At 53.2% G+C, this 11,277-nt stretch overlaps 1 protein-coding gene across 1 annotated transcript in view; it reads left to right on the top strand.

Annotated features, from left to right (window-relative positions):
• The window catches only part of INKA2 (inka box actin regulator 2), an 11,736-nt gene extending 802 nt beyond the window's left edge, over positions 1-10,934 (top strand). The window contains exon 2 of the mRNA XM_024764892.1: positions 9,689-10,934. Coding sequence (XP_024620660.1) covers positions 9,689-10,531 — 843 coding nt within the window. The 3' untranslated portion in view covers positions 10,532-10,934. The remainder of the gene's footprint in view (positions 1-9,688) is intronic.
• The last annotated feature ends 343 nt before the right edge of the window (positions 10,935-11,277 follow it).

The following is an 11,277-nucleotide window of genomic DNA, read 5'->3' as shown; positions in this document are numbered from 1 at the left end:
AAATCGCCCAAGTGGGGAGGGCGGCGCCTGCCGAAACTCTGTTGTGGGAGGCGCATTGCTTCTTACTGACTTAATATACCTCCCCCTCCCACCTGCCACCTCTCTTGTTCTGCCCACCACCAGAATTCAGACAGATATTATGTACGTCCTCCACCTGGGCCGCCACAGCCGTCTCTGTCAACCAGGCTCTCCTGGGGCTTTGCCTCCGCCTCCTTTTGTCCCTTTTAGTTTGTTTCTCTTGGAGTCGACCTCTTTTCGGTCTCACTTTTCTCCCCTCTTTCTTCTTGCTTTTCAGGGCCAGGGGCACCCAGGCTGACAACAGCAGACCTGGATCCAAAAAGTGCCAGCCCATGGCTCTCCAGATTCCATGACAGCCTCTCCCACTCCTGCCTGCAAACTGTCCACTCTTCCCGCTGGGGAGGGAGCTTGGCAGCTTTAACAGGGGCCAGCTTGGGGGGGAGGGGGAGCTTGTAGCAGCAGGTGTTCTCATTGATGCTTCCTGGTCAAGTGGCCCAGACACTCTTTCTGTCTGTCCCACTCCGGGGCCTGGCTTCTCAGGTCAATGGTCACTTCTCTGGGACTTCCTCCCCAAGCCCTTTTGGTGGTGACACTCAGATGGGAACATTACCCAGAGGAATGCTTCTTAGATGAGGGACAGAAGAGTCTCCATCATGTCCTTTCCCATACTCATTTTCTCACGCTTTCCATGTCAGTTTGGGATGGCTGGCCCCAGCCCACACATAATTCTGACTTGTCCCATTCACTTGTCCAATACCAGAAGGAAAGGTCAAGGTTGCCACAGATAATGTCTGAAGTCCAAGGGCCATGTTGAGAAAAGAATCTAACAGAATCCTCTTTTTTTTGCTTGGAATCTGGGACCACACCACCCACCTCAGGATCTGCCTTAATAGAGGGTTTGTGGGTGTTCCTGGCACGGGCTTGAATTTTAAAATCCTACTGATTTGCATTTTTTACAGCACCTTAGGTGGGAGGTGGTGAGGGGGGGCGAAGACAGTCTGTGGACGCCGGGAGGATAAAAAAGGCAATAGGAATCTGCACAGAGCTGAGCTCCAGGTCTTGATTTGCACGCTCTCCTGCCAAGGACTTGAGCCCCAGTCCCCGGAAGGAGGAAGGGGAGAGGCTGAAGTCACCCAGCTCCCCATTAGCTTTCATTTGGCCCTTTGTCTGAACAGCTTCAGCCTTTGACTCTCTTGGAGAGGAAGCCAAATGCCTGGCCTGGGGCCCAGAATGACACTCAGATGGGAGAGCTCTGTACCCTCCCTCCACCCATGGTGTTCCGCCCCCTCCCCAGTGCCAGTCTGCCCAGAAAGGAGACAGAGCAGAGTGACAGGCAGAGCTATTAGAGTCTTGTTCACTCCCTGACGCCTCAGCCCAGGGCTTAGGCAGAGCCAGATCTCAGTGACTCTGTTTTCCCAATGGAGTGAAGGAGAAGGTGGAGCTGAGTTAGCTCAGGCTCAGCCTTTTGGCTCCTCTAAGGACTTCGGGGTTTGAATTCACCGCAGCTTGGTTGTGCCTGGGTTAGGAAGGTGTTGGCTTGTTTATCCCCTGGGTCTGCAATGGGGTGGGAAACGCTTATAGTCAGTATGTGTCATGAGCTTGAAGTGTGTGTGTGTGTGTGTGTGTGTGTGTGTGTGTGTGTGTGTGTGTGTGTTCATCCCAGGCAGAATCTTCCCTGCCACCCAGGAGGACTGTGTGATGCTTGGCTTTGCCCTAAGTTAGTGTGTGCCCAGGAATGGCACTCATGTAATACTAGTCAAGTTCTACATTCATTTATGCCGTTAAATTCCCTTCAAGAAGCATACGTCCTACAGACACTGTGGGTTAAGGCTGCTGGAAGAAGAAACATCAAGGAGTTGTGAAATTTTCTTTGTCGAGGGCGTTGTGCACTCCTCTCCTGCTTCCTGGTCCTGCCCTTGGCCCAGAAAATCTAGACAAGAAGAGTCTGATCTTGAAAACCAAAGTAGCAGAATTTCCCAATTTCCTGAAGCAGAAAATTTGCATTGTAACAAGTGAGCACTGGAAGGACACTGAGAATTTGGGGATCCTGGCTCAATTAGGTTGATGTCTGGAGAACTGGCCCTTCTCCCCTGTTTGGAAAAGGACAGGGATCTGGTTTCAGGGCTGAAATGTAGCAGGAGAGTAACAGCAGCTGACACACTTCTTCCTAAGGATGAGGGGGTCAGGGCTGCAACTACTCAGTAGGGAATATATCTCTCCCCGCTCCAGCAGCCAAAGAGGGGCCCTGCCTGAACACAGGCCTTGGGACCAGCTGTTCCTTATACACTGCTCCCTTGAGGGCTTCCAACAAATGGGGTAGACATAGGCACACAGAGGAAGCAGATGTAAGATGCTCACAGGGTGTTGCTCATGAGTTCAGATCAGTGTAGAGCAAACAGAGTGCATAAAGGCTGAGTAAAGTACAGCCAGGGTGGGAAGGCTTCCTGGAGGAGGAGGAGGTTGATGGAACCAGCTCCTTTAATGTCGATCCTAGCTGAGGCCTGGTGAAGCAGCAGAGAGACTTCTCTCAGGCTGGGGAAGGTCCTTCTAGAACAACTTGGTGTTCCTAGAAGGCAATTATCTAGCCACTAGTGGCCACAAGTTCAGGAGATTCTGGTACATGGAGGAGGACCAGAGCATAAAGGCAAAATAAGGAGGAAATAAGAAGGTGATAGAGGAGGTACATTAGGAACAGCCTTCAGCTCTTGGGGCAAAAGAGCAAGTTTCCTGAGGCAGAAAAAACTTCTGCAAAGGATCTCACAATGTGGTCTCCCTTGATGTTTAGAGCTAGAGTGAAGAGGACTTTGCTGGGGTGTGCTGTAGTCAGTGGGAAGAGCATGGAGCACAGGATTTGGGGTCAGGCCAACCTGAACTCAAAACCTGGCTCTGTGTGACCCTGGCAGATTATTTGACGTCTCTGTTCCTTAGCTTTCTCATCTGTAAAATGGGCTTTTAAAAGTACCTACTTTATACAGCTACTGTGAAGATTATGTCAAGTGCCTCCCCAGCTGTATGTCCCTAGCACATAACACAGTACCTGATGTGTTGTAAGCACTTGGTGAACTCACAGTGATGAACTGATCAGACTGGTGTGCATGTGTCATTCGTTCACAGAACACACTTATTGAGTTCGTACTATGTTTAAAGCACTTTGCCAGGCACTAGTACTTTGGTTACAAATATAAACAGACACTGATCCTGCCTTCAGGAAACTTAGAGTTTAATGGGAGTGATAATGATAACAACATACATTGATGTTAACAGTTATTGATATGCCAGATATCTCAGGTATTATGTCAGTTGCCGAAGCAACACTAGGAAATTGCACTTCCATGATTCCCATTTTATAAATGGGACATGGGGAGGTTAAGTGGCTTGGCCAAGGTATAGAGCTGATAAGTGGCAGAACTACGATTCAAACCCAGCCAGTCTGACTGCAGATCTCACACTCTTAGCCAGTATATGCATGCAAATGTCTTGTATAGAAACGGAGGATACATACTAGATGAGAGGCACACATTCAGTGCTCTGAGAGGGAGGAGTTACCTCCAGCTAGGGGATCAGGGAAGGCTTCATGGAAGTGGTAGCATTTGAACCACACCTCAAGGGATAAATAGGGATGGGAACAGGAGAAAAAGAGCATTTCAGGCAGATGATGAAACGACACGACCAAAACGTGCAGAGATGGAAGTAATGGGGGTGTTTGAAGACTGTCTAGAGGGGACATTTGAAGACTCACTGGATTATGGCTAGAACATAGAGTATATGCAGAAAAAGAGTGGGCAACAGGGCTGAAAGAGCTGTTGAGAGCAGAAGGGGGGGTGGGGTTGAATGCCACGCTAAAGAGTCTGACCTTTTCCACATGCATTGCCGAGCAGCATGGTTAGAGACGTGCCCTGGGATCTAGGAGGTGGTTGGGGTGGGGATGGGGGGAGGGAGGAAATTGAGGTGGGAAGATGAGGTAGAAGGTTATTAGAAGAGTCCAGACAGGAGAGTATGAAGGCCTGAATCAGAAAGGAGAAAAAGAAGGTAACTCTTTGAGGTCCCTTGGATGCCCAAGGAACTTGGTTCACTGGCTGCCTTGGAGAGGGGCTACAGCTGGACAGAGGAGAGGTGAGGCTGAGAGGCAAGCTCCCCGCAGGGGTGAGACTGGGCCCCTCTCTCTGTCTGTCTGCCTCTTGCCCAAGCACATGGCCCCCAGTAGATTGTTCAGTTGGGAGAGTGGGCTCATCCATTTCACACTTCCTCCTTTCTTTACCCTCCTCCTTCCTCCGGCTCTTGGCACAGTTTCTACCTTACCTTCCTGTTGAGAGTTCCAGCCAAGAGCAGGGGGCTGTGAAGGTCCCTATTCACGGAGCTGGAGAATGGGCCACTTGGCAAAAGCTGGGCTTTTCCCATTTCCGGCCCTGAACCTCCTTCTAGCTTCCAGAGGGGCTGAAAGGAACTGTGTGGGGATCTTGTGAGTAATGGGGGTGGGGGGAGCGAGGCAGGGCACACTGCCAGGTCCATGGGCAAAGCTGGAGCCTGTGTCAAAGGATTCTGGCTGAGCTGGGAGAGGGCGTGAGATGGATGGATGGAGGGCACAGCTGTGGGATCAGTCAGGGGCCTAGGAGAGGGCTTGGGAAGGTTGCCCAGGATGCTGGTGTCACATTTTCCCATCCTTACTCCTCCCAAACCACAAAAGGCCCGGCGAGTGCCATGGAGGGGAGCTGTCCATGGGCAGCTGAGCCCTCACCACCGCGCGGAGGCCTCAGGGCTGGAGGGCCAGGATGGTGGGGTTTGGCTTCCCAGCAGCATCTTCCCCCTTCAGATGAGTCAGTGAAGAAACACCTTCAGTGGAAGTGAACCGAATTGGGTCTTGGAGTCCCTCCACGACTTCATGTTCTTCCTTCCCATGTGATGATAATTGCCCTCGCACGTCCCACTGACTATCCTGGTTTCTTCTCACAGCAATCCCATGAGGCTGAAGAGTCAGGGATTATGATGACATGGAAAGCTCACTGGCCTGGAGTCAGAGGGCCAGGCATGGGGTCCCAGTCCTGCCACCAATCCACCTCGGAACCTCAGGCAATAGATCTGTGTTTCCACTGGAGGTGCACAAGATGACATCAGGTGATACTCAGACGAAAAGCTTAGTTTCGATAGATAGATGGATAGATAGATAGGAAGCGTTACCATCTGTTTATGGCAAGTGATATACATTTCATATAAGTTTCCATATAAATCCATTAATTTATATAAACAGATTTAAGTAAAGTATTAAGTAGGAGACTAGGTCATATATAGATATGGTGAAATCATGAAGGAAAGTCTAGGGAAGCGTGTTTAGGAAACACTGGGGGAGAAAATGAACCTCTCAGCTCCCTAGCTTCCTAATCCATTAAGTGGGGATAACTCCAACTGCCTCGTCAGACTCCCGGAGCAATTGTGGGGATCAGACGAGGTCATGTAGGAGACAGAGCAAGTGCTACACACGTGTGAGGGGTTATCATTGCACAGTCAGAATCCGACGCACAGAAGGTTGGTGAATCTGCCCCATGTGGAGTGGCCGAGTTAGTCAGCTGGAGTGGGCCAGGTCTCCACGGGACAGCACGGGGCTCTTTACAAACCCTAGGAGGGTGCCCGGGGGGCATCCAGCTCCACCACAGGGAGGAAGCCAGGGGCTGGTTTAGATTGCAGTGGGAGAGATTAAAGTTTGACAGGAAGAAAATGTTTAGAATGAGACATTTGGAGGCCCAGAAGATGCTGGGGGCGGGAGATGGGCTGTGGGGTGGGGTGGATGCAAGGAGGGTGGTGAGACCTTTCTCAGAAAGGGTTCGCACAGCCGTCTCTAGGATACGCTTATCACGGGTGTTGTGCTTGGCAGTGGAGCAGGCTAGCTCTGTGCCTGTGTGCACACGTGTGTGTACAAGCGTGTGTGAGTGTGTGTGAGCTGGGGTGGAGAAAGACGGTAGTGCCTGTTAGAGCCATTCCCACTCAAACGAATCAGAACTAATTAGGCCTTCTTGTGACTTTTCCACCTGAGCCCTGAGGGCAAGTTGGGTATGACTTGGCACCGTCCTGAGGCACTGGGAGGCCAGAGAGGAACTCATCACCTACAGCATGGGATTTAGTGTTCGTTTCTAGCTCGGGACTTTCTCAGGTTTGGCGCCTCTCCTTTACGCCCACCCCACGTTGCTCTCTTTTCTCCCTCTCGGCCAGAGAAACCTTGGGATCTGAGCGGGTCCCACGCTCTGGGGAAGACAGCAGCCTGCCCTCTGGCTCTTTCTCCTTGGGTGACATCACTCCCCCGGGGCTGGGAAAGGCAGCTCCCTTCTCCATCAGGCGCCCCAGCCGATGCTCCTGCCTCCCCACTCCCTGGCCTCCCCGTTTCCCACACTCGGGCTTCCTTCTTCCATCCTCAGCCCCCTCACGGCTGCCTCTTGCCCTCCAAGGTCAGCGCTCTGTGGCCGGCTGACCGAATCTGGCTGGATCGTGGGCAGGAGGATGCGAGGCTTCCCTTTTCCTTCCTCTGTGTGGTGCCAGGGTGGGAAAAGGGACCAGACGAGACGTTTCTCCTCAATCAGACCAGACAGGTGAACGCAATCCTATCACTACTGCGTGTTCAGGTTCACTGAGGAAGAAATGTTCTGGAAGTTCTCAGGAAGTCTTAAGATAACAGCCAAAATCCACCTGTAGGCCACGCATAAACACACATTACCTCATCTCGTCTGTCCAAAGTTGGACCAGGCAGGAACTCTTATTCCCATTTTAGAGAATGGAGAAATTGGAGTTCCCTGGCGGTCTAGGGGTTCGTAGGATGCAGCACGTTCACTGAAGTGGCCCAGATTCAATCCCTGGTGGGGGAACTAAGATCCCGCAAGCCGCGCAGGGCGGCCAAAAAAAGCAAGAATGGAGAAATTAAAAAACAGAATTTAAATAGCTTGCTCAGATCACACAGCTATTACATGGCAGAGCTGGGATTTGAACCCTGTTCCGTTTGTCTCCAGAACCCAAGATCTTAACCAATGCACTATCATTTTCCATAGGGCTGCAACTTCAGCTCTCATTTACTTAAATGGGGCCTTTGTTTTATGGGCATCCCTGAATTCATACATACCCACACATTCGCTCTCACTTTAAAAAGGTAGAAAATGTCAGCATTATTTCTTAAGGATTTTTCCATACTGGAAGGGGTTGGATGGGGTCATTTCATTCCTCCCACCGCCTCTGACCTGGACTGTGTTTAGCCTTCTGGAAGGAAGCTGGCACGCTCCGACTCTGTGCCTCTTGGTGAAATGAAACCTTGAGAAAGGTTCCTGACCCTCCCTCCCTGGGTAGTGACTTACTGAGGGCAGCAAGCAATTTGGGGTGCTCAGTGGTACTCAGTGTATGTTTTATGGATATGTAGTAAGTGCAGAGGTGCTAGCTGGGTTCTGGGGCAACACAGTGATGTGTAGATCTCAGTCCCTGCCCCCAAGAAGTAGATGCTCAATGAATGTTTCACCAGTGACCCAGCACTTCAATGCACAGAGGAGCTGTGAGTAGCAGGACGACAGGGAAGAGCGTTTTAAGTATCACAGAAGAGGTTCTGATGGGAGTGTGGGGTATATATGGGAGTAGATTATGCTTCTGAGTGGCGAGTGACAGGGTCGGAGGTGTGTGTCGGGAAGCCTGATTTGGTGGCCTGCAAGGAGGCTTCTGCAGCATTGCAGGGGGTAGAAGGGCAGATGTGCAGCGTCTGGGGACAAGAACGGCCAGTGGGGTGGGAAAGCCAAATATGACCCTGAGGTTCCAGGTTGGGGTGAGTGGTATGAGGCAGGGGGCAGAGATAGGAGAGTCGGTGCAGCAGTTTGCCGGGAAGGGACCTTGAGGAGTTTGGTTTGGGGCTCAGAGTCTCCTGACTCTGCTCTGGGTCTTCCAGTTGTGGCTGAGCTGCCTCCAGAAGGAAGGGGTCAGGAAGGTAGAAGCCAAAGAGGCCAGAGCAGGGGGCCGTCAGCAAGCGTGGCCACACCACAGGCTGTGTCTCCTGCTGCTGCCACTCAAATGGAGCATGCTTGCCCAGCAGCCTGGCAAACCCCAGGCCGTGAGGCCCCGAACCACCACTTCTTCTTGCAGAGTGGGGGCAGTCCTACACTCAGCAACGGCTTCCTTGCCCTCAGCGACAGTCAGTCCTCCACTGTCTGTTAGCACTGCTGGCTCAGGAGATCCTGGGCTGGCCCCTAACCCCTACCAAAGCCCGAGTTGGTAGGGGAGGGGGTGTGACCCTAAAGCCTGAGAGGGTCAGCTGCCAGCGCAGCGCTGCAGAGCCTCTGCGCCTGCCCTCCCAGGCCCTGCACCCCTCCACCCTGTGGGCTTAGCTCTGTGCGTTAGGACAAGGCTGGGAGGTAAGATGATCCCGGTGGGTCTCTGGGGGGGCCTAAGAAACAGATGGTCCCCTTGCCTGAGGTTTGCCGTTGTAACATGAGCAGCTCTGGGGAGGGAGCTGGCGGAACCAAGGCAGCTTGGGCCCGGGGACGGGACGGGAACCTCGTGAATGTTATCAGACAAAGCATCCCCTGCCCAGCCTCCAAACTCGGCCCTCACCCAAGTCAATCTCTTAGCCCCTTCCAGCTGGCACCTGGGACTCGGGCCTTAGACACCCACAGAGGGGCTGGGGAACTGGCCCCCAGTGTCCCCACTCTTGGCTAGGACAGCGGAGCCAATTGGGCCAAGAAGGCAGGAAGAGCACTGGAGCCAAGTTTGAGAGCAGCTGAGAGGGGACAGGTGTTGGGAAGGGAGAGAAGGGCTGGGCAGAGCTGGGCGGGGGTCTCAGCAAACAGGAGCTTCATGGCTCCTTATCTGTCTCCTGACCTGCCAGATGTGAACAGCAGTGAAAGGAAACCCCAGGCCTACCCTCCCTTTCTCTTAGGGAATCTGAGCCCCTCCTCTTCCCTAGCGTCCCTCTCAGCCCTCCTCCACTGCCCAGCCATCCTGAGGCAGTGCTAGGTGGTTAGGACTCTAGCATTTGGAGCGAGACGTCCTGTGTTTGAGCCCCAGCAGCGTGAGCCATGTGACCTTAGGCAAGTTACTTCACCCTCACCGTGGTTAACTCATATGTTAACATGAGAATTATAATACCAGCCTCCTAGGGTTTATATAAAGATGCAATGAGATGATGTGCACAGAATACTTAGCTCAACTCCTGTTACATGGTAACTGCTCACAAATTGTTGTTGTCTTCATCATCCTCATCTCAGGGAGGCTCAGGAGAAGAGGGCACAGACACAAAGGACACAGGTGGCCACTGGAACTTTCTGTACCGTCAAACTGATCTCAGTGCCACCTCTTACCTTCTGTGTAATCTGGAGCTAGTTACTTATGTGCCTCAGTTTCCTCATCTGTAAAATAGGAACAATACTACCTCACAGAGCAGCTGGGAGGTTAAATATAGATTAGTCGTACATACGCATGTATGTATACATATGTGTAGCTCAGGACGGCGCTTGTCTTAGCAAGCCAGCTGCCATTCATAGTATTTCCTTTATCCAGCCATATCCGTGTCAAAATTCCTCCTCTCCCAGCCCTGATCTGCAGTGTACTAGGCTGTGCAGAGATGGGGTCAGTGGCAGGCTGGAATGACCCTGGAGGTGTGCGTTTGGGGAACGGCCCTTCGCCCTGGCTCACAGGCCCTGTGCTCTCTCCCCTGCAGATGTCCATGAAGGAAGTGGGCGATGGCTTGCAGGATCAGATGAACTGCATGATGGGGGCGCTGCAAGAACTGAAGCTCCTGCAGGTGCAGACAGCACTGGAGCAGCTGGAGATCTCTGGAGGGGGTCCTGCCCCAGGCTGCCCTGAAAGCCCCTGGACGCAGCTCGAGCCCCCTCAGTGGGAGGGTGGCAGCGGTCCTGCCAGGCCTGCGGGCTGCTCCCCCTCCAGCCAACCCGCTCTGGGCAGCAGCGCCAAGCTTCCATCTCCTAGGAGTGTGTGTGGGAGGGATCTGGCTCCCACGCCCAGGACACGGCTGCCAGAGCACCAAAGCTGTGCCCAGCGGGGGCCAGAGCTGGTGGAACCGGATGACTGGACCTCCACGTTGATGTCCCGGGGCCGGAATCGACAGCCTCTGGTGTTAGGTGACAACGTTTTTGCGGACCTGGTGGGCAACTGGCTGGACTTGCCGGAAGTGGAGAAGGGTGGGGAGAAGGGTGAGACCCGGGAGGCAGGAGCCCCCAAAGGAAGGAGGGGCCCGCCGCGGGAGCTGGGCCGCAGGTTTGCCCTAACAGCAAACATCTTTAGGAAGTTCTTGCGTGGTGTGCGGCCTGACCGTGACCGGCTGCTGAAGGAGAAACCAGGCTGGGTGACACCCACGGCCTCTGAGCCCAGAGCCGGACGCTTGCAGAAGGGCAAGAAGCGGGGCCATTCCAAGGGCTCTGGACATTGCCCCTTCCCAGGTACCTCGGAGCCCAGACGAGGGGAGAATCCTTCCACCAGCTGCCCCAAGGCCCTGGAATCCTCACCCTCTGGCTTTGATGTTAACACAGCAGTTTGGGTCTGAATCCTAGAGGTAGAAATTTGACTGACCCAAAAGGGCCAGGTCCCAGTGCTGGGCCCCTGGGAAAGAGGCCAGGTGGTATGGCTTTCAAAAGCCTAACTCCAAGTCCCTTCCGCCGAGAAGGGAGGGAGAAGAAGCAGAAGGTCTGGAGCAGAGCTGACAGGCCTGTAGTTGGGCGAGGCTGTGCTAGGGGCTGGCTGGTGGGGGAGGCAAGAGTCCCTGGACAGAGAGAGAGAGGGAGAATGTGTGTGTATGTTGCTTTGGGGCTGGAGGTGACAGCAGGAGAGGGGCAGGGGGAGAAGATCAGGAAATCCTTCTGACATTCCTTCACTGCCCCCAAAGACCTCAGTGTAACATTCTGCATGGATCGGGCACTGGGGCCACAGGTTCCCCAGAGACATCGCCAATAAAGACCTTGTTTCTCGTGTCCCCAGCCTCATAACTGTTTGCTTCCTTGGCAAAGCGCTGCTCCAGGCACAGGTAGTAAAGCCTGGCCCTCCTGGGAGTGGGAGCAGAGAGGCCAATTCCCACCCCCTTCTGTTGCCCTCGAGATTTCAGCCCATCCCTGGACCCTGAGAAACGGCTGACTAAGGAGTGTGTATAAGGAGTGCTTGGGGAAGCCCCAAGCCTTTCCAGAAGCACAGGAAAGGAAAGCTACTATTTGTATAGCACGTTAAATGTCTGAAAGCCTTTTCATATCCATTAGCTCCTTCGTAAATGGGCGAGAAAGGCAGGTATTATCCCCATTT

The sequence above is a fragment of the Neophocaena asiaeorientalis genome, unplaced genomic scaffold (genome assembly GCF_003031525.2).
Source record: "Neophocaena asiaeorientalis asiaeorientalis breed wild unplaced genomic scaffold, Neophocaena_asiaeorientalis_V1.1 scaffold62, whole genome shotgun sequence".
Taxonomy (NCBI): Eukaryota; Metazoa; Chordata; class Mammalia; order Artiodactyla; family Phocoenidae; genus Neophocaena; species Neophocaena asiaeorientalis.
Note: the sequence above shows the minus strand (reverse complement) of the source record. Positions and strands in the feature narration are given on the sequence as shown.